Source organism: Nyctereutes procyonoides, unplaced genomic scaffold (assembly GCF_905146905.1).
Source record: "Nyctereutes procyonoides isolate TBG_1078 unplaced genomic scaffold, NYPRO_anot_genome, whole genome shotgun sequence".
Classification (NCBI taxonomy): domain Eukaryota; kingdom Metazoa; phylum Chordata; class Mammalia; order Carnivora; family Canidae; genus Nyctereutes; species Nyctereutes procyonoides.
In genome coordinates, this window is record NW_026575045.1 from 5,910,736 (window position 1) to 5,934,800 (window position 24,065).

At 40.7% G+C, this 24,065-nt stretch overlaps 1 protein-coding gene across 4 annotated transcripts in view; it reads left to right on the plus strand.

Annotated features, from left to right (window-relative positions):
- Nucleotides 1-24,065, plus strand: part of ARFGEF3 (ARFGEF family member 3) — a 175,425-nt gene that overhangs the window by 101,845 nt on the left and 49,515 nt on the right. For all 4 annotated transcript variants that reach the window (XM_055324697.1, XM_055324698.1, XM_055324700.1 and 1 more), the window contains 7 exons: nt 2,892-3,004; nt 3,783-4,693; nt 17,473-17,639; nt 18,686-18,851; nt 22,448-22,555; nt 22,904-23,119; nt 23,277-23,387. In XM_055324697.1, the coding sequence (XP_055180672.1) occupies nt 2,892-3,004; nt 3,783-4,693; nt 17,473-17,639; nt 18,686-18,851; nt 22,448-22,555; nt 22,904-23,119; nt 23,277-23,387 (1,792 nt within the window). The remainder of the gene's footprint in view (nt 1-2,891; nt 3,005-3,782; nt 4,694-17,472; nt 17,640-18,685; nt 18,852-22,447; nt 22,556-22,903; nt 23,120-23,276; nt 23,388-24,065) is intronic.

The window sequence follows — 24,065 nt, forward strand, 5'->3', positions numbered from 1 at the left end:
GTCTGTAGGGTTTTCTATATATAATATCATGCCATCTGCAAATAGTGACAGTTTTACATCTTCCTTTCCAATTTGGATGCTTTTATTTCTTGCCGGATTGCGGTAGCTAGGACTGGCAATACTGTATCAAATAAGAGTGGGGAGATTAGCATCCTGGTCTTGTTCTGATCTTAGAGGGAAAGCTGTCAGCTTTTTACTGTTGAATATGATGTTACCCGTGGGTTTGTAATATGTGGCCTTTATTATGTTAAGGTATGTTCCCTCAATACTCATCTTTTTGAGACTTTTTATCTAAGTGGCTGTGGAATTTTGTCAGAATGCTTTTTCTGCATCTATTGAAATGATCTTTTCATTTTTTCCTTCATCTTGTTAATGTCGTGTATCACTTCACTAATTGGTAGACATTGAGCCATCTCTTTGCACCCATGGAATAAACCCACTTGTTTATGGTGTATGATCCTTTTAATACATTGTTAAATTTAGTTTAATTACATTTTGTTGAAGATTTTTGCATCAGTGTTCATCAGGGATATTGGCCTATAATTTTCTTTTCTTTTCTTTTTTTTTTTTTGGCCTATAATTTTCTTTTCCTTTTTTTAAAATTTAAATTCAATTTGCCAACATATATAACATCATTAGTTTCAGATGTAGTTTTCAATAACTCATCAGTTGCATATAACACCCAGCGCTCATCACATCACATGCCCTCCTTAATGCCCATCACCCAGTTACCCCAACCCCATGCCCACCTCCCCTTCTGCAACCCTCATATTATTTCCCAGAGTTAAGAGTCTTTTGTAGTTTGTCTGTCTCTCTAATTTATTCCCATTCAGTTTCCCTTCCTTCCCTTATGGTTCCGTCTACTATTTTTTATATTCCACATATGAATGAAACCATATGATAACTGTCTTTCTTCAATTGACTTATTTCACTTAGCATATCCTCCAGTTCCATCCACATTGATGTAAATGGTAGGTATTCATCCTTTCTGATGCTGAGTTATATTCCATTGTGTGTGTGTATATATATATATATATTTATAGACACACACAACACCTTCTTATCCATTCATCTGTCGAAGGGCATCTTGGTCCTTCCACAGTTCAGCTATTGTGGACATTGCTGCTATGAACATTGGGGTGCAGATGCCCCTTCATTTCACTACATCTGTATTTTTGGGGTAAATACCCAGTAGTACAATTGCTGGGTCTTAGGACAGCTGTATTTTAACTTCTTGAAGAATCTCCATACTGTTTTCCAGAGTGGCTGCACCAGCTTGCATTCCCATCAACAGTGTAAGAGGGTTCCCCTTTCTTCACATCCTCACAAACATTTGTTGTTTCCAGTCTTGTTAATTTTACCCATTTACCTGGTATAAAGTGGTATCTTATTGTGGTTTTGATTTGTATTTCCCTGATGACAAGTGATGTGGAGCATTTTTTCATGTGTCTGTTGGCCATTTGTATGTCTTCTTTAGAAGACATGTTCATGTCTGTTCATGTCTTCTGTCCATTTCCTGACTGGATATAATTTTATTTTCTTGTGGTATCCTTGTCAGGTTTTGGTATCAGGATAATGCTAGCCTTATAAAATAAGTTTGGAAAAGTTCTCTCCTTTCCTATTTTTTGGAAGCATTTGAGAAGGATTGGTACTAATCCTTCTTTAAGTGTTTGGTAGAATTCACTGGTAAAGACCTCTGGTCCTGGACTTGTGTTAGTTGGGAGGTTTTTGATTACAGAGTCAATCACCTTTCTATTTATTGATCAGTTTGGATATCTTTATGATTCAATCTTTGTAGGTTGAATATATCTAGAAATGTATTCATTTCTGCTAGGTTGTCCAATTTGTTGGCATATAATTGTTTATAGGAGTCTCTTATGATCTTTTGTATTTCTTTGGTATCAGTTGGAACATCTCTTTCATTTCGGATTTTATTTATTTAAATCTTTTAGGTTTTTTTTTCTTGGTGAGTCTAGCCTAAGGTGTGTCAATTTTATCTTTCCCAAGAACCAACTCTTAGTTTCATTGATCGTTTCTACTATTTTTTAGTCTCTATTTCATTTGTTTCTGCTGTAATCTTACTTACTAATACTAACTTGGGGCTTCACTTGTTCTTTTTCTAGTTACTTAAAGTATAACACTAGATTGTTTATTTGAGACTTTTCTTATTTTTTGAGGTAGTCATATACTGCTTTGAACTTTTAAAACTACTTTTGCTCCATCCCTTAAATTTTGGGATGTTATACATCCTTTTTTTTTTTTTTTTTTTTTCCTGGATCTCAAGGTATTTTTTTTTCATTTCTTTTTTGACCCATTAGTTCTTTGGTAGCATGTTCTTTAATCTTCACATATTTGTGAACTTTCTGGTTTTTACTTTTTAATGTAATTAATTTCTAGTTTCATGTCAGTGTGGTTAGAAAATATGCTTGATATGATTTTAGTTATCTAAATTTAAGACTTATTTTGTGCCTTAACATGATCTGTCCTGGAGAATGTTCCTCATACACTTGATCAGTCCAGTTTTTGAAGCTAACCAGCTTTGATAGCAAAATGAGACAGAGTACAGGGATGTTAAATTATAGGCCATTCTCAGTAAAGACCATAGATTCAAGTGCTTTATAGTTATGTGCTATAAAATTTTTTGAAACAATCCCTTAGAGAATTTGCTTTGTCTAAGGCAGTCCTGAATGTGGAGCTAGGAACCCAATGTGTACTTGGTGACAAGAGGAATACTAGATCAGTTTTATTAAGATTTGTAATTACAGATGGTTGTGTTTTTTCTTTAGAGTGTATCACATGCTTATTTGATCTCACAATTTTAAAACCTTGTGCTTTTTTATGATACTGTACTGTTGTGGTTTGTTTTTTTTTTTTTTTCCTTTTTCTTAAAGCTTCTCGGAAGCCCACAGCGTCTCTGTGATTTGGCAGGACCCAGCTCCACTGAATCAGAATCTAGAAAAAGATCAATTTCAAAAAGAAAGTCTCATCTGGATCTTCTCAAACTGTATGCTACATTCCCCTTTTCCATCTATTATTGCTTGGTGAAGACTGCTGCTCTGAATACATTTGACCTTGTTTTTAAATCCCTGAAATTTTTATGAACCTGCATTTTATGGAATGTTATTGACTAATAATGTTCCCACAAGCCATATGAGAGGCCTTATTTCAATGTATTATAATCACGTACTTTCCATATTTTCATATGACTTAACATAAACCCAGGGTGCAAAATGAAATGTGCAATCATTCATTGGGGTTATTTTAGGGAAGAACTTTATGAATCACAGTACTATATAACTGTAAGATTGCCTTTCACGTAGCCCCACCACCACCACCAAAAACTGAATATTATCTGATCTGCGATAGTTGTATTCACATCCATCTGACCGGGAACCTGTTTATTTTTAGGGAGGGTGTCCTCATTATCATATAGCCATTATAGCTACTTTCTTTTTGAAAAGCTGAACGTAACACAAAAGTGAGATTATTCAGTGCCCGTCCTTGTGGAGATGACAAATTCCCATCTGGAATCTTTGTGTGTATCCAGATAAGCCCTCCAACCAAGAGAGAATGGGATTCAAGGTGGGCCGCTTTCCCTGGGTGTTGTCCTGGGCCAGCCTGCGCGTGTTGGTTTCGTTCACCCTTGGCCCAGGCCGTGTAGCCCCTCTAGCTCAGAGGATCTGTCGTGAACAGTGTGCGGTTGACCGGGCTATCGCGGCTGGTTGGTGGCGGAGCATTCGCCAGTGCTTCTTACGCTCTCGTTCTCTCCTTTGGACGCGCAGCATCATGGATGGCATGACCGAGGCGTGCATCAAGGGCGGCATCGAAGCGTGCTACGCCGCCGTGTCCTGCGTCTGCACCCTGCTCGGGGCCTTGGACGAGCTCAGCCAGGGCAAGGGCTTGAGCGAAGGCCAGGCCCAGCTGCTGCTGCTGCGCCTGGAGGAGCTGAAGGACGGCGCCGAGTGGAGCCGGGACTCCATGGAGATCAACGAGGCCGACTTCCGCTGGCAGCGGCGCGTCCTGTCCTCGGAGCACACGCCGTGGGAGCCGGGCAGCGAGAGGAGCCCCGACATCAGCATCAGCGTGACCACCGACACGGGCCAGACCACGCTGGAGGGCGCGCTGGGCCGGACGACGCCCGAGGAGCGCCCCGAGCACCCCAAGAGCAGCCTCAAGTCGCCGGCCGTGCCCGAGAGCAGGGAGCCGCCGGGCAAGGCGCCGGAGCCCGAGGCCGTGGACCAGCCAGACGTGGTGCAGCGAAGCCACACGGTCGCGTACCCCGACATAACGAACTTCCTGTCGGTGGACTGCAGGATGCGGCCCTTCGGCTCCAGGTACAGCGAGAGCAATTTCAGCGTCGATGACCAGGACCTTTCGCGGACAGAATTCGATTCCTGTGACCAGTACTCGATGGCCGCGGAGAAGGACTCGGGGAGGTCGGACGTGTCGGACATCGGGTCGGACAACGGCTCCCTGGCGGATGAGGAGCAGACCCCTCGGGACTGCCTGGGCCACCGGTCCCTGCGGACTGCCGCTCTGTCCCTGAAACTGCTCAAGAACCAGGAGGCGGACCAGCACAGCGCCAGGCTGTTCCTGCAGTCCCTGGAGAGCCTCCTGCCCCGCCTGCTGGCCCTGCCCGGCGTGGAGGAGGTGGACTCGGCCCTCCAGAACTTCGCTTCTACCTTCTGCTCAGGTTTGTAAACGGGCCCTGGCTAGAACAGCCGGTAAGGGTATTCAGAGCATTTTGCTGAAGCGGGAAATTCCCATCGGTGCCTGGGGTTTGAGGTGCTCAAAACATCCTGGTGACTCCCAGGGTTGCTTGTATTTGAAGAGAACAGGGCAATAGAAGACTTACCGGAAGTGGTTTGAGTTGTAGGCAGCTGGGATGCTCCGAGGCTGATAGATGGAGATGGTGCAGAGTAAAGAATGAGAGGTTACTGCATAGAGCAAGCTGCTGCTGACCAAAGCAAAATCACAATTTCTGACTCTCAAAACACTGAGTTCTCATTACGGTTCTTTCCACACGTTGGCATCTAAAAATCTCGAAGCAATGCACTTCTGGTATATCAATATATCAACTATCTTCAGTGAGGTCTTGAATCACATGCAGGCTGCGTGAATTCCCCTGAACTTCCAAAGTGCGATATTCCAGCATCTCATCACAGCATGGTGTGATTAGTCCCCATCCCATCCAGCAGCCCACCCAGAGTCACCTCCTTAGAACAAAAGATGTTCCTAGTTCCCTTATCACTTAGACATTTACAAGGGATTTAGGAGTCAGGATGAGGTCAAAGCCATATACCAGAACACGAGGTGCTTCTAGGGCTCATATCACTTAGGAAATTCTAAGGATTTGAGGAGCTCTGCCAGGAAATGGGCAGAGACCAATGTACATATTTTTTTTCTATTATCTCACAGTACTACAGAATGAAAGCAGTTAATGGGTACAAAACACTTAAGGCAGAAATAACTGAGTGCCTGACTCCTGGTGGTCACCTGTTCCTTCCCCTGACATTCAAGGGTCTCTTGACCACAGACGACCGAGGTGGATGGACTTTGCTGGGCTTGTGCTCACACAGAAGGGACTAGCCCTGAGAATGAACACGTAACCGTTGAGAGTCAAGATCGCCATTTGTTCTTCCACCACTGAGTTTTGAGCATGTGTGCATTGTTGCACTTACCACATCTGCCAGAGTCACTTGTGAACACATCCACCTTCTCCCCTCTGTACTTTCAGTTCCCTGCATGCTCCAACCATGTCTAGCACATAGTCAGTCGGTCGGTCTCCCAACAAAGAACACATCACACACATATACAAAAACAAGTCTAGCCCAGTTATCGGAACTTGGTAGAAGCTGATTCCTGTAGAGTTAAGAGATAGCTTAATCAGTATCTTTAAGAAACTGGCCAAATTGTTCTTTGTTAAAGGGACACAAAAAAACACGTTTTAATTCCAGTGTACTTAAGGAAGGACATTTTCTAATATGAGAATGATCCAAGACTGTAAGCACCAGCAGATCTATAGAACTTTTAATCCTGGAAAAATAATCCTGGACTTCTCAACCTATCTAGAGATTATAAAGAGACACATAAAACTCCTCAGCTTTCCTAACTGTGCTGATTCTTTTTTGAGATATGAAAATACCTATTTTTAAGGCTACTCAACATTTTTTTCTCAATACTTTTCCTTTTGGAATTAGATACAAAAATAAGGTTGGGATATTTGATTTGTGCAAAGGAACACATGCATATATAAAATTAATTTTGTTGAAAGACTAAGATAATGTCTAAATACTCTTCTAAAAATTCTTTCTCCCTAATATCTTTTATGCTACCAACATTAAATTTGTCATTGTTTTATGGAGCATTGCTACTATATGTTTTGTATATCTCTTCCTCTCTCCCTGTTTCTCTCTCTCTCACACACACACACATATACTCTCACACACACTCACACATGTTTCATCAGTCAACATTTATAGAGAAACTTCACTGTGCTCTGAACTAGAGGCCTCAAGATATGCATGCCTTATTCTCAATAAATATGTATTGACTGTAGATTCATAAGCTTGGTCTTTGGTCCCTTAACATGTGAAATAGTTCGTGGGCTGAAGAAGTAAGTTGCGGATAAAGCCTGAGTTGGAAGGAATGTTCACTTCCCTTTGAGGGGGTTTGGTAGAGCATCTGAGCCCGTGCTTCTTCTCAGCTAGTAATGTTCACATGGAGAGATGCTCAGCAGCCTGTTCTGACCAGCCTGGTGCCCCTGGTGCCAAGGCAGAAAGGCCAGCAAACATCAGTGATCCCAAAGAACAACTGTTTGTCACATTACAGCACTGCTACTGGTTGCAGTAATGGTGACCTTGAATCAAGAATGGTAAAATTACATTTGAGGCCTTCTATTTAAAATTAACATAATCTTGGGGCACCTGGGTGGCTCAGTTAGTTAAGCATCTATCTCTTGATTTCAGCTCAGGTCATGATCTCAGGGTGATGAGATTGAGCCCTACACTGGGCTCTGTGCTGGGTATGGAGTCTACTTAAGATTCTCTCTCTCCCTCTCTCTCCCCCCTAAATAAAGAAATACATAAACAAATACATAAATAAATAAATAAAATTAAAACCATAAAAACAATTCAGCTGCAGAAATTTCAGAATTTAAATATGTAAGATCTAACTTTCAGATGACTTCATACTTATCAACAACATCCCCAATAATTACAGATAAATGAGTTGTCATATTGGTAAAGATTGGCTCTCAAAGGTCCTGCCTCTCCAATGAGAATTAGGAAATATAAATACTAGCAAAGTATTTTGTAGAATTTAATGTTTCAAACTGATCAAGTTTTAAAGGCCAGTAAAATGTCCCATCAGACCCAATTTGATGTGACATTCATTTTTACATATAGGAATCAATACATTAAAAAGAGAGACTTCAAAATATTTTGGTGTTTCCGAAAATAATATTTTTAATTTAACTTAATTTTATTTTATTTTTTAAAGATTCTATTTGTTTATTCATGAGAGACACACAGGGAGAGGCAGAGACATAGGCAGAGGGAAAGGCAGGCTTCCTGCAGGGAGCCCGATGCGTGCCTCGATCCCAGGACCCCAGGATCACGACCTGAGTCCAAGGCAGATGCTAAACCACTAAGCCACCTGGGCATCCCTCCAAATATAATTTTTAGTAATTGTCCATAACTGAGTTAGTCATTTTCTTTTTCATTCTAGTGACCTCCCCAGTATTTTTACCAATTAGGAGTTGGTCTGTCTTTCCAAATTACAGACCTATTGCTCTGTGCTCCTGCTACCAATAAGCTCATTCTCCTCAGGTACCACTCAGTTAACGGATCCCGTTGCCCATTGCAGCGGGTGAACCAAAGCTGCTAGATGCTGGCCTGGGTCCCACGTCTGCACTGAGCCAGTGCTCTCCCTCCCTTCGCAAGCGTCACCTCAGGGAGGAAAGATTAGTAAAAGAGAAACATCTGTACCCTGCGGGGGCAGGAGAGCAGGCTGATGGCCTTTGTTCACCCTAGACAAAGTTTAAAAGATAACAACAGGAGATGGGGAGAGAGAGTCTCCCTGAGTGATAACCCAGATATTTTACTCATTATTTAATTCGATGTCAAAAGCTTGAAACGTTATTTTGTCAAAAACTCCCATCAAGTATCTCCCAGACTTGTTATAAGGGTCTGCTCTGCCGGCTGGGATCAGACTGGCTCAGCATTTCTCAGGGACCCCTGTCCTCAGACAACTAACATTCAGTTGAAATGAGCCCCCTTAATTCCAAATGGTTCAAGGGAGCCTTTCCTTTGAAAGCAATTAAAGGGTTTTGTTTTGTTTTGTTTTTTTGTTTTTTATGTTGGGGGAGTTTGAAAACATCCAAACAAAATGGGTTTTATAAAGATGGGAGTGGACTTGAGCTGTGACAGCTGCAGAAATTCCTTCCCTATCCTGCACAGAACAGAGTGGCATCTGTGTGAAGTGGCCCCTCAGAGAGGAAAAAGCAAGATCCAGCCTCACACAGTGATGAATAGAGGGGCACAGGCGCTTGGCTTTGGGATCGCCGTTCCCTGAAATGAGTGTTGTTCTCTTACCATCTTGAGATTCATTGCAACCACATGTAAGGCTTATCACAAGCAATTTGATGTTTATAAAGTACCAAATTTCATAAAAGATAGTACAGGAAGCATGAATCTCAGTTATGCAGGAAATATCTATTTCTTTAAATTAAAACAAACCTGACCCCAGACCCTCAGCCAGCCTGGCTGGCCAAATGTTTGATAGTAGCTCTTGGGTCCCCATTCCAGGGTAAAACCAGAAGCTGGAGCTTATGTGGGATCTGAACAGAGAGGCCTTTCACCTCTCACATGTCCATGTCACAAGCTCCCTGGAGTCCTGTGATTTTGCTACCCCTCTGCCAACCCAGCATCTGGACTCCTCCAGCAAGCCTGGGAGCCCCTGGGCGTCATTGTAGCTTCTCTGGGGTCCTACCGATGCCCGTGGCACTGCCAGGCAGCAGACAGTTACAGACCTCCAACCCTGGCCTATTTTGGAGGGTCCCCCTTCTCTGTTTCACTGCTTCCCCCCTCCTCTCATTACCTTCTGGGAAGGGACCACAGTCTCTGGAAGGACCTCTGGGTTTGTGGATACAAAACCAGGAAGGCAAGCATGCTCTTGTCAGCTTCGGTTTCTTGCCCTATGATTTAAACATTCCAGAAGGTAGTCAAATTTAACTCAAAATCCCTGTGGAATACAAAAGGTAAAATACAAAAAAGAAATGCTCAAATAAATAAGGTAGTGTGTTAACCCACCTCTGTCAGTTAGGATTAGGTTTTTTTGCATCTAGTGGAAAACTCAAGTGTTTATGATTCAGTTTCTTTCCCCTAAATTACATCTGGGGTAGGCTGTCTGGTGCTCCGTGATGGCTGTCCTGTCTTCCTGCCCTACCCATTGTTTTTTTGTTTTTTTGGGTTTTTTTTGTTTGTTTGTTTTTCTTTTTGTTTTTGCCCTACCCATTGCTAACATGTGATTTCATTCTAAGGTTTTCTCCTTTACCAAGATGACTGCTGCTGGTAGAGTTGGCTGGTTGGTTCATTTGCTTTAATAAAAGGAGAGAGAGGAGTATTCTGGAAGCAAGGTTAGGGAATAAATAGTCTAACAAAAATCCTCCTCTAATACCCTGGCATTTGTGGAATATGAAATTTGGAAAACATAATAATATAAAAAAAAAACATACACCACCCAGAGATTGCCTCTGAAATATCTTGGTGTCTTAACTTGGAGCTATTTTTCAGCATTTATATGTATCAGCAAGGATGATAATAGCTAACATGAACATAGCATTTCCTGTGTGCCCTGCATTTATGAAGGGTTTTACCTATATTGATTCATTTAATACTCATAGTGACTCCATAGACCCTCATTTTATAGGTGATAAAACTGAGGCATGGAGATGTCAAGTAAGTCAAATAAGGTGCACAGCTACAAAGTGGTGGTGATGCCAGGGTACAAACCTACACAGCCTAGCTCCAGAGACCTGTTCCTAGTACCACATTGTGCCTCCTAGGGAGGGAGAGTGGGTGGATGGAAGAGTGATGAATGGATGGGTAAATCATAGAGACTGTTCAAGAACACAGACCCTCTGGAGTTGATTGGCTATGATTTAAAAAAAAAAAAATAGGGATCCCTGGGTGGCGCAGCAGTTTGGTGCCTGCCTTTGGCCCAGGGCGCGATCCTGGAGACCCAGGATCGAATCCCACGTCGGGCTTCTGGTGCATGGAGCCTGCTTCTCCCTCAGCCTGTGTCTCTGCCTCTCTCTCTCTCTGTGTGTGTGACTATCGTAGATAAATAAAAAATTAAAAAAAATAGTCTCAGTTTGTAGCCCAGTGAATGTGAATGACAGTTTTCCAAGTCCTGATAGACAGACACGCATGGAACCCTGTCATCTTATCAGCTCCTGAGAGAATCTCAGGAATTTATACTGAGGAAGCAGAAACTCAAGGAGAGATTTATATATCAAAATGTATATGATAGCAGTATTTCACAGCAGAAATATTAGAAATAACCTAAATGCCATCAAATAAGGGGAGAGTTAAATGAGTTATAATACATCCATTTATGACATTATGTAGCTATTTAAAATGATGTTTTCAAGTAATGTTTAATGATATGGCTAATGGTCATAATATAATTTTTAAAAAGATTCAAAACGAACATCAAATGCTAATACTTATCTCAGGATGGTATAATTACAGACTATTTTCATTTTCTTCTTTGTATCTTTTTCCAAACCTCTTAAAAAATGTTTTCTTATAACTTCTTTCATCAGAAGATAAAACAGTAATGTCATATAAAAATTAGAACCATAGACTTAATTAAAGAAATATATTACCAAGAAAAATCATGTAATTTTTTTGTTCCAGGTATACAACAGTAGTTTCAGGTATACAACAAAGTGATTTGACAAGTCTATACATTATACTATGCTCACCAAAGTGTAGCTACCATCTGTCACCATATAATGCTATTATAATACCATTGACTATATTCCCTTTGCTTTACCTTTTATTCTCCTGATTTATTCATTCTGTAACTAGAATCTGTGTCTCCCACTCCCCTTCACCCATTTTGCTTATCCTCCTATGCCTCCCCTCTGGCAACCATCAGTTTGTTCTCTGTATTTACAAGTCTGTTTCTGCTTTTTTTTTTTTTATTTGTTAATTTTGTGCTTTAGGTTCCACATATAAGTGAAATCATATGGCATTTGTCTTTCTCAGTCTAACTTATTTCACTTACCATACTCTCTAGATCCATCCATATTGTAGCAAATGACAGGATCTCATTCTTCTTATGGCTTAGTAATATCCCAGGGTATGTGTGTGTATACACCACATCTTTTTTATCCATTCATCTATGGATGAACACTTGGGTTGCTTCCATACTTGGCTGTTATAAATATTGCTACAGTAAACATAGGGGTGCATATTTTTCATCCCCTTAATTTTCTTTGGGGAAATACTCAGTAGTGGGATTACTAGGTCATATGGTATTTCTATTTTTAATTTTTTGAGGGACCTCCATATTGTTTTCCACAGTGACTGCACCAATTTACATTGCCACCAGTAGTGCAAGAGGGTTCCTTTTTTCTCCACATCCTTACCACTTGTTATTTCTGGTCTTTTTGATTCTAGCCATTCTGACAGATACAAGATATTTCATTGTGTTTTGGTTTGCATTTCTCTGATGATTAGTGATGTGGAGCATCTTTTCATGTGTTTGGCATCTGTATCTGTTATTTGGAAAAATGTCTATTCAGGTTCTCTGCCCGTTTTTTAACCAGATTATTTGATTTTTTTGGTGTTGAGTTACGTAAGTTCTTTATATATTTTGGATTTCAACCTGTGATTGGAATATTGCAAATATCTTTCTCCTATTCAGTAGGTTGCCTTTTTGTTTTGTTGATGGTTTCCTTTGCTGTGTAAAACCTTATTGTTTTGTTGTAGTCCCAATAGTTTATTTTTACTTTTGTTTCCCTTGCCTAAGAAGACATATCTAGAAAAATTTTGCTAAGGACAATGTCAAAGAAATTACTGCCTATTTTTCTTTTAGGATTTTTATGGTTTCATGTCTCACATTTAGATCTTTCATCCATGTAGAGTTAGTGTAAAGAAATGATCCAGTTTTATTCTGCAGGTAGCTGTCTAGTTTTCCCAGCACCATTTACTGAAGAGACTGTCTTTTCCTCATTGTATATTCTTGCCTTCTTTTTTGTAGATTGACTATTATAAGCATGGGTTTATCTCTGGGATCTCTATTCTGTTCTCTTAATCTATATGTCTATTTATGTGCCGGGACCACATTATTTTGATTACCACAGCTTTGTAGCATATCTTAAAATCTGGGATTATGATACCTTTCTGAAGATTACTTTGACTGTTTGGGGTCTTTTGAGGTTCCATGCCAATCTTGGGATTATTCTGGTTCTGTGAAAAATGCTGTTGGTATTTTGATAGAGATTGCATTGAATCTGTAGATTGCTTTGGGTAGTATGGACATTTTATCAATATGAATGTTTCTAATCCATGAGCACAGGGTATCTTTCCATTTGTTTGTGTCATCTTCAGTTTCTTTTATTAATGTTTTACAGTTTTCAGAGTATAGATCTTTCACCTCCTTGGTTAAGTTTATTGCATGGCATTTCATTCTTTTGGGGGCAATTATAAGAAGAATTTTTTTAATTCTCTTTCTGTGACTTTGTTATTAATATATAGAAATGCGACCAAAAATCATATAATATTATTACAAAGGTTTAGAAAGTTGATAATGTCCAATATTACTGAGTGGCTACAAAAATGTTCTTATGCACCATTGCTGGAAAGAAAAATTTCCAGCAAGGAATTATTTGGAAGATATTTGGGCCATATCTATCAAACTTAATATATGTCTTTAGTCTGCTTTAAGGAATTTATCCCACAGATAAACTTGTATACCTACTAAAAGTCATTTCATCATTTCAGGGTTTGTTTTTTTTCATAATTGAGACTACATAAATGACTACCAAGAGAGCATTAAATAAATCACACTCCAACCATGCCATGGTATAAGCATAATTATTTGAAAAGAATGAGACAAATACGTAAGTGCTAATGTCGAGAGATATGTAGGGGAACCTGGGTGGCTCAGTCAGTTAAGCTAAGCATCTGACTCTTGATTTCAGCTCAGGTCATGATCTTGGGGTCATGAGATCAAGCTCCCACTCACACACACATTCTCTCTCTCAAAATAAAAAGAGATAGCTAACATACATTGCTAAGAAAACACCAAGTCACAGTACAACATCTGTAGTTTGATCTCATTTGCGACTATATTTCCACACAATACATACAAGGAAGTAAGTCTGCTGGGATGGGGCAGGGACTATTATCCTTATTTCTTATATTTTTCAGTATTGTTAAAGATTTTACATAAGTATTTAATGCTTATTTAAAAAGACACATTAAATTATCCAAGGCATGAAAGAGATATTTCTTTTTTTTAATAAATTAATTTTTATTGGTGTTCAATTTACCAACATACAGAATAACACCCAGTGCTCATCCCGTCAAGTGTCCCCCTCATGCCCGTCACCCATTCACCCCCACCCCCCGCCCTCCTCCCCTTCCACCACCCCTAGTTCATTTTCCCAGAGTTAGGAGTCTTTATGTTCTGTCTCCCTTTCTGATATTTCCCACACATTTCTTCTCCCTTCCCTTCTATTCCCTTTCACTATTATTCATATTCCCCAAATGAATGAGAACATACACTGTTTGTCCTTCTCCGATTGACTTACTTCACTCAGCATAATACCCTCCAGTTCCATCCACGTTGAAGCAAATGGTGGGTATTTGTCGTTTCTAATGGCTGAGTAATATTCCATTGTATACATAAACCACATCTTCTTTATCCATTCATCTGAAAGAGATATTTCAAGGTCATTCATGCTAATCTTGTATCCAGTCTTTCACTGGTAGCCAATCAAGCAAGTGACCCATCCTTCTGTTCCTGACAGTTAAGAACATCTTAATTATAGAGATAAAGAATGAACTTTAGTTACAGAACACTGGAAAAAACAAATAGCCAGAATGTGTTAAAGGTCATAGCTCCTATACTTTGTCACTTCAAATTTCTGACACTTCAATGAACCCAATCAGAGGATGAATTTAAAATAGACTATCTGAAAATAAAATAAAATAAAATAAAATAAAATAAAATAAGACTATCTGTTCGAGAGGGACATGATAGAGTACAACCTTTCACATTAGAAACAAGTACAGCATGGCATAGTGCAAAAAGCCTGGAGTTTGGGCCCAAAAGACCTTTGCCAATTTCTAGCTATTTAACTTTAGGCAAATTAATATTTCCGAGGCACTTTCCTTACTGGTGAAATAAAGGCAATCAATATAGATTTTATATGTCAAATGAAATAACACATGAGAAGAGATTGGTTCTAAAAATTAGAAAACACTTAATAAGTTATAGCTATTGTGTTATTCCCATTATTAACATCACCAGTGAACTATATCTGGCACAGCAAGGAAATGAGCATCTTCCTTAAGGTTGATAGATAATTCTTTTGTTTTATTCTCAAAATTGCCAGCTCCTGTAATAAAAGAAATTATCTTCCTAGAAAGAGAGAGGCCAGTACCAACAGAGTGCTCCTAGCAAATCTGACAAATTATTTCAGAACTCCGCATATCCACTGGCACTTCCAGGACATTGTCACGCCTCCACTAGTGATTTGGGTCTCTGTGTCAGCAGATGCATCAGCTGCCGCCTTTCTTTTCAGCATCTGAGCATGTGCTTAGTTTTTCAAAACATATTCCAAGGTGAATAGTAGTTGGTTTTAAAATTTTTAAGAAGAAATTATTACTGATAACCAAAGATCAAAGCCATTACAAATACTGTTTTTTTGGTTCATAGTCTTAAATATCCCTTTCATCTATGATCCAGGATAGTTAAATACCCAATAATATTGAACTCTGTTTTCTCTTTGCCATGAGAGGAGACCCATCATGTGTCCTTTATCTCTTCCAGAGACTAGAACCAACCCCACCAGGACCTTAAGAGTGTGGCATGTTCCTTTGGATCATCATGGCAGAAACATATTGCCCATGTCCTGACCAAAGATGTCATTTTTGTTTTTTTTAAAGATTTATTTATTTATTTGAAAGAGTAAGGGCATAAGCAGGAGGAACAGAGGGAGAGGGAGAGAGAGAATCCTCAAGCAGACTCCCTGATGAGAACAGAGCCTGAGATCATGACCTGAGCCAAAACCAAGAGTTGGCCTCTGAACTGACTGAGCACCCAGGTACCCCAAGGATATCATTTTTAAATCCCACTCTCAACCCCCCCCCTTTTATAAATGCACCTCAGCCTAGGATCACAAAGTGCCTTCAGTAAAAAAATCTCTCCTAGCGGCTGCAGAGTTCTTAGAGGAAGGCAGGGGTCATGCCTAACATTGACTGAGTAAAGTGGTTTTATTGGAATAACATATATACTTACTCCCACCAAAGGATGTTTATACAGTTCTCAAAACAAAAATCTTGAAGATTTTTCAAATTCAAAAGCTTCTTTGGCCCACATCCTCTTGCTAGCACATTCATTAAGAAATCCACAGGGACATAGGTAACCATTCCAGTTACAAATTTATATTTCCAATGTATTTGCCTGTTAGTTTTGAAAACTCTGCATTTCATATAAGACGTACATTTTTGATCAAAGGATAATTTTAACCATATGAAGAGTATATGGATACAGGTCATTTGCATGCATATATTTCAGATGGTCTGTTTCAGCCACATTTCTAAATCTAGCATCAGAGTGTTTGCAGGACCAAGTAGAGCATTGAGGCTGACATAGGACCAGATGAAGAGAAGCTGACCTGTGAAATTTTTTTCACCCCACATTTCTCCATGAAAAGTTTGAACAAGGCACCAATTCTCTTTGGCTGAAAGAGCCCATCTTTAAAGGTCATCCAGAAGATGTAGTTTGTTTGTTTGTTTGTTTGTTTGTTTTTATTTCAATTAATTTATATAAAGCACAAGGAGCCCTTCAAAAAATGAAAACCTTATTAAGGTGTTGAGAAAAAAATGAGGGAAGAACCAATAGCTATTCCTTTATGTGTGTGTGTATATGTATACACACACACACACACACACACACATTCCCTCATTTTATGTATACACACACACACACACACACATTCCCTCATTTTATGTATACACACACACACACACACACATTCCCTCATTTTATGTATACACACACACACATAAAGGAATAGCTATTGGTTCTTCCCTCATTTTTTTCTCAACACCTTAATAAGGTTTTCATTTTTTGAAGGGCTCCTTGTGCTTTATATAAATTTATATATATATTTTTTGAAAATCTGTTTCCTCATTTAAGAAATTTATTAAAATTTATTGAGATAAAGTTCACATAACATATAATTTGCCTATTTAGAGTATACAATTCAATGATTTTGATATATTACATTATCATTTGTTTTAATTGGGATAAAAACACACATAAAACTTAAAATTTGCCATTTTTACCACTTTTATGTGTACAATTCAATGGAACACACTACATCCACCATGTTGTACAAACATCACTACTTACAGAACTTTTTTTTTTTTTTTATCATCCCAAAGAGAAAGTCTTCTCCCCAGCCCCTGGAAAATTCTAATCTACTTTCTGTGTCTATAAATTTGTCTCTTCTTGCCTGTACCTCACATAGGTGGATCATATGATATTTGTCATTTTGTGCCAGGCTTATTTTACTCAGCATGTTTGCAAGGCTCATCCATGGTGTAGCATGTATAAGAACTCCATGGTATGTACCATATATTGTTTATCCATTCATCTGTTGATGGACACTTCGGTTGTCTCCATATTTTGGCAATTGTGAATAATACAGCAGTGAAATTGGCATACCAAGATCATTCTGGGGAGTGGGAAGAACAAATGCAAAGGCCTTGAGGCAGGCCCAGTCTTGGTGTGGTCTAAGGAGCAGCAGAGGTCCAGGTGGCTGTGGGGAGTGAGGAAAGAAGAGGGGAAGTCAAGGTTTTATTATATTGTGATGGGAAGTTGTCAGAGACTTTGATCAGGAGATGGACACAGTTGATTATTTTGCCTACTTATAGGTGAAGAAGCTGAGACTTAGGGGATCTGAGCAATTTTTACCAAAGTAGCTTATGAGTAACTCATCAAGATTTGCCCAAATGGATTCACTCTGGAGCGCATGCGCCTCCCCATTCAGCTGGGGTGTGTTTCTGACCCTCCCAATACTCCTTGCTGGCTGTAGTTGCTTTCCAGGAGTGTCCTATAAGATGTATGTTCCTATCCCTAGGATTGGGTCAGGGACACTCCATAAGCCAGTCTTGCCAGGCACCTTGTTTGCAACTCCAGAGGTTTCTTAACTTTCTCCTGTAGGCATGATGCACTCTCCCGGATTTGATGGGAGTGGCAGCCTCAGCTTGCAGATGCTGATGAACGCAGACAGCCTGTACACAGCAGCGCACTGTGCTCTGCTGCTCAACCTGAAGCTCTCCCACGGCGACTACTACCGGAAGCGCCCCACCCTGGCACCCAGCATGATGGTGAGTGTGTGGTCTCTGTTCAGACCCTCCAAGGGCAAGTGGCTGGCAAGCCGAGCATCAATGACCTGGGAGGGATAGTGTGGAATGGGCAATGCCTGTGGGGCTGCAGAGGGTGGAAGGGGATGCAGTACAATTTGCATAATACTGTGGGCCACATGGCTATCCACCTTGCTCCAGAGAGCCAATGACCCCAAGTGCCTGGGAGTGGCTGCCTGCCAATGGCTGTGATTTCACTCAGTGGAATTGTTAAACACAAATATGTGTAAGCCATATTCAAAACAAGTGATCAGAATATTCAAACATTAGAAGGTATGCAGGGAATGGTCCCCTTTACCTAAAATCAAGGCATGCTGTTACAAAAACTCTTCATTGTCTTCCAGAATGTACTCAGATCTACTTGTGACCCACTACTAAGCTTACTAGTTGTCAGTAATAAAGCACCTCCTGTAAGCTGTGGAATGAGAATGATGGTGATTATGTTGTGGTTCGCTCCCTTGCTGGACTGAACCCCTCCATGGTCTGCCCTAATATCAGTTCATGAGCCTCAGTCCATGGAACTGCCTGAAGGGCATTAGCCATAATTTGTTTGCTTGATAAATTATAAATTTCCAAGGATAACTGGTGGCTTCATGAGCATAATTCAAGTAGCTCTTGAGCCACACAGGTTTTTTCAGAGAACACATTCCATCTCCGCTGCTCTTAGGCAGTGAGAGGGAGTTGCTCTATTCATATTTCTGTGCTGTTTCTAATCCCCCCACACATCAAAGACTGAAGCTATGAGACGCAGTGTTCCTAATCCCTTCTACAAGATGTCTTAAAAATGTATCATAATTAAAAGGAACTTCATGAAGTTTAGGACTTCTTCCCCATCTTGATTACCCCTTCCCTTAAACACCCCCTCCCCCTCACCCAAATCAACAAGGTTTTATTTTTCCTTAGAACCCTTGATTCAGATAGGGGACCTGTGAAGGGACGAGGCAGCAGAGGAACCTGTCCATTTGCAGGGGATCCTCTCTGGTCACCTTCTCCTGTGATCCTCTCTGTAGAAGGAGTTCATGAAGCAGGTGCAGACCAGCGGGGTGCTGATGGTCTTCTCCCAGGCCTGGATTGAGGAGCTCTACCATCAGGTGCTTGAGAGAAATATGCTGGGAGAGGCTGGCTACTGGGGCAGCCCAGAGGATAACAGCCTGCCCCTCATCACCATGCTGACAGGTCAGTGGCTCCTCACACAGCTCTGGGGTACTTGGTGGGGAGGGAGGGCTGACATCCCAGAGCCCCTTTTGGAGAAGCCAGCCCTGAAATGACACCCACAAAGCTTCCCTGGCAGCCAGTAATAGTGCCAGGGAAGTGTCATGAATTCACCTAATAGGAATGTTCTGTTTTTCATGTGGGACCCTAGAGGGCTCACTATGCCCCATTAGATAAGGACTTTTTATAGCACCTGTGTCTGTCAAGGTGAAACTATAAGCCTCTCCTAAGGATATGAAGTACTTTCTGGGCATAAAGCCCAGAAGTATTCCTGGAAGCTCTCACATGCTAATAGATAATCCTATATCATTCAGTGCTCCTGAATTTGCCAGAAATGTAAAATGCTTCATTTTAAACTTGGCTTCCTTCCCATTTCCTATTCACATCAGAGGTCCTCTCTTCTCTTCCTGGCTATATAAGAATTAAAAAATAATGCCAAATTGTTGCCCAGCATCTTTGTTTTCAGTGTCCAGAGTTTTTAAAATCCCGTTTATTAGAAATTTTACATGAGAGCATAAAGAGCACTATGGGGTGTGGCCATGAAGCAGGTTTTTGTTTTTTTGTTTTCATGGGATTTTTGGTGAAAACAGTCATTCATGGCTTTTTATGGCTTAACTACAATGTTAGGTGAAGACCAAGGAGTGCTCAAGACTTTGGTCATCATAGCCTTCGTATATTAGGTCCAGGCTTGTGTTGTGTTTGATCTGAGTTCCCAGACTGATTTCTTTTTTTTTTTAAAGATTTTATTTATTTATGTATTTATTCATGAGACAGAGAGAGAGGGGGAGAGAGAGAGGCAGAGACACAGGCAGAGGGAGAAGCAGGCTCCATGCTGGGAGTCTGACGTGGGACTCGATCCCAGGTCTCTAGGATCAGGCCCTGGGCTGAAGGCGGCACTAAACCTCTGAGCCACCTGGGCTGCCCTCCAGACTGATTTCTGATCTGAGTTATCTCATGGCTCCGGCCGACAGGATATGTAGGGCACAACCCTATGCCAGATACCTTCCCTGTCCTCTCTGTCATGCCATGTGTCCACATGGCTCTGTGTCAGGCAAGGCACACAGGCAGGAGCATGACTGGACCAGGACAGGACAGTCTGGGGAGGAGGTAGATTCCAAAGGGAATGTTATATAACCTATGGCTGGTATCAGGGGGGCTCTTATGAAGGTGGCAGAGTAGACTACAGACAGGTAGACACTAGACTACTGACCCCAACAATAGTGAGGTCTGACCACAGCAGGCAGAGCTGTAGTCATTGGCTGGCATTTGGAGTCTTGGTTCTAGAACTAGGATGCAACTGGGAGAAGCAAGACTAAGGTCCTTAACTTTGGGGATCATGATCACCGGACAGATTACCAATTTGTATCTGAATAATCATGATAACTTTTACATCCATTTGAAGTGCAGGATTTCATCAGTGTGTGAGACATTTATTCAGTCATCCTGTAAGTAGTGCATGGTTTCCATCTGTCCTTGTAAAATCCCTCCAATAGCGATTGAGGGTACTGCCCAGAACTTCTCAAAGTGCCTTGGAATTTGGATAAGGATCCTAACATGCCAGCTTTAATTTTCAAATACCACAGTTTCTGCCAAAGTTAATGTCTGTGAACCTCTTACCTGAACCTTAACAAAGGGAGTCATTGGATAATTATAAAAATGAGCAAATAACAGGCCATTCACTGGGCCACATGCATCATGTGATCCTGTGCATCAGCCACCTCTTTATCATGGAACTGTAAGCTCAGTCACTGCATCCAGGAGAGAGTTCTCTAATTAGATATAAAGTTATAAACATAGGCTTTTTCATACGAATTCTACAAAATAAAATTCTGTGATTCTTTGTAGCAAAATCGAGGTTTGAAATGGCAAATAAACTTGAGCAGCAGTTAACCTGGGGTTTGGAAGCTTCCATCTGATCTTTTCATCATGATAAGGTGTAGCAACCTTATCAACGTTGTACAAACTGTGGCCATTCCTGAGGTCATGTAACAGTGTTCTATAGAACTGTGGGATTTTAGCACTTAGATAAACTTTGTATTACTTGAATTCATCAGTCCTTCATCTAGCATATAGGAAACATCATAACCTTCAGAAATGGCAATTTCTGTTGAATAGTATAAGACCATTTGACTGAAAGTCAAATTAATGTCAATGAAACTGCCCTGTTCCCACTTTGGTAGCCATTGAGATTTCTCCCTGCTTTTGTTCTCCAGTTTTGTTAAGATATAATTGACATATAACATAGTAGTCCAGGGCGAACAACATGATGACTTAATGATATGCGTGTGTGTGTGTGTCCGTCCATGTGTGTTATTGCAAAATGATCACCATGATAAGTTTAGTTAATGTCACCTTACACCTTAAAAGTTACAAATTGTAACACCTTACAGTTACAATTTTCTAGTAATGAGAACTTTTAAGATCTACTGTCTTTGTAATTGTCAAAGAGATATGTTGCCAGAAGTCTCTAGGCTTCTTGGACTTCCTGTAAGAAGCAAAGATCTAATTAAATAAATTTCAAACACCATACAGAGAAGTCTCATCCTGTTGGTGAGGATCAAGCTGTACAGTCAAGGAATAAACTTTGGCTACCCTCTTTTACCATTCCCTCCTGGCTATGTTAGTTGCATTCAAGTACATATGCTCCAATTCCATGGTCACTTTTCCAATGGTTCTTTCCTTTCCACTGAGGCATCGAGGCCCAGAGGATGCAGTATAACCCAGGACTGCAAGGCTACTTAATTCAGAGCTAAGACTTCTCAATCCCAGGCCAGCCTTTTCTTGCCAGTATATTAAGAAATGGTTCATTGAGCTAATGCCAGAGATGAGAGTTTGTTTTAACAAAAATTCAAATGAAGGAGAATTAAGATTCCTTTATTGAGCTGGATAAATGGTGTCATGGAAAGAGGCCCAAATGGGAGTCAAAAGATATAAATACTAAATTTCTTATAAATAAGAAATATGTATTTCTTTCTCAATGAAATAGGAAAAATAATACCTACCCTGCTTACCTACTTAGAGCTGTCAGGAAGATCTAAATGTGAAAACACTTTGTAAATTTAAGGTATTATTATCAAGTGATTATTATACTTTGGAATCAGATTATGTGGCTATCTGACCAAAGAGATCTTAGTCTCTTCTTCATTCTTATGGGGAAGTTCTGAAAGAGAAATCCATCTTGGAGCAACTTGTGCATATAAAATTTGGGAATAATGCCCCTTTTCTGGAGAAAACGAATATTCAGACATCAAAATGTTCTAAATCAATAGATTTTCTAACAACAGATATAGCAGAGTTTATCTTTCTTTTTTTAAATAAAAAATATACAATGGCCTAACAGAAGAATGTTCTAACAATGAAAGAAAACTAGACTGGAAGAATAAAACAAAAATTTTAACATTCTGATAAAAATAACATTCTGTAACAATTTACATACTCAGTACAAAATAGATCCAATGGATGTTTGGGGGGGGGTGGGGAATGAATATTGTGGTGGCCATTTGTTTGTTTTTGACTGGAGTGTTCTAATCAGGGAAAACCTTGCTCTTTTTCCTTGGCAGACATTGATGGCTTAGAGAGCAGTGCGATTGGGGGCCAGCTGATGGCCTCTGCGTCTACCGAGTCTCCTTTCACTCAAGGCAGGAGAATTGATGACTCTACAGTGGCAGGTAATGACTTGGGTCTTGAGTTTATGGATATACATACATCAGATATGTTACCAGCAATTAAATCACTAAGTGGCAGCCTTCTGGGCTGACATAAATGAACATTTAACATTTTATCCTGGTAGAAGAAGTGCCTGATGAAAGTTACTTAGCAACATCCAGCTGATGATGCAACATCCATTATTTATAAACACGAAGTAAAATGTAATCCAATATCCAGTAACTTCTCTTTCCCATAGTAGAATTGCTTACAGCTCAGTATTGCTACTTTGATGGTCAGAAGATCCCAGGCCATTCTCTGCCCAGTCTTTTTTGCCTCCGACAAGTGATCCATGCCCCTTCACGTTCTAGGTGTGGCTTTTGCTCGCTATATTCTGGTGGGTTGCTGGAAGAACCTGATCGATACTCTATCAACCCCCCTGACTGGCCGAATGGCAGGAAGCTCCAAAGGGTTGGCCTTCATTCTGGGAGCTGAAGGCATCAAAGAGCAGAACCAAAAGGAACGTGATGCCATCTGCATGAGCCTCGATGGGCTGCGGAAAGCAGCACGGCTGAGCTGTGCTCTAGGTACTGAAGGGAATAACATTCCCTGACCCACGGCCTGTGGGGGGGGAGGGGAGTTCCCTGGGGAACACCCTGGGGATGGCCCCAGTGGGAAACAAGTCTTTTGGAAAGGCCCTTCTTGGTAGCTGGTTAGAGTGGTAATCATGTCTCATCTCTAAAGGGGTTGCGGCTAACTGCGCCTCAGCCCTTGCCCAGATGGCGGCTGCCTCCTGTGTCCAGGAAGAAAAAGAGGAAAAGGAAGTCCAAGAACCCAGTGATGCCATAGCACAAGGTAATGCTGAAGGGCCAGAGTCCACCTGGCTCATTACATGCAGTCTACACACACCCCCACATGTGAGCAGACACCTATACCTGTGCCTCGTGCGACGCACAGCATGTTTACTGCTGATCACAGAATGCCAGGCTGGGTCCCAGGCTGGGCTCTCTTTTACACGGCTGCCCCCATAGAGTCCCTACAGTAGATCCCTCTGGAACAAGAGACATACTAGCCCCAGTGACTAGAAAAGTGCTCTTGGCTTCTAACAGGAGTCCTACAGGACACCAGGGGCCCACCTGGCTGAGCTGTTCAGACTTCTGTCATCATCTGGCCACTTGTTTTGGCACTTCACAGAGTATACATCTGAGGAGCCCCAGGTCCTAGTGGGAAAAGGCAGAGTAGCCAGTTTTTTGGAATAGGGAAATCAAATTGTGGAGGTACCTGAGAGGAGCTTCAGAAAAACTTTGTCCTTGTAAGAGAAAAACCTGAGCATCATGAACTCTGGAAAGAGTTGATTTTTAACTTGCTAAAATCAGTTGGCCAATGAAGTGGATGATGATCTAGTATATATGCTTAATATGCACAACCATGAATTCCATTAAAAATCCTTACATTTAAAGTTCTTAAAAAATTATAAAGCCAATATCAAATTATATACAGACAAAAAATAAAATCAGTATCACATCCATGAGA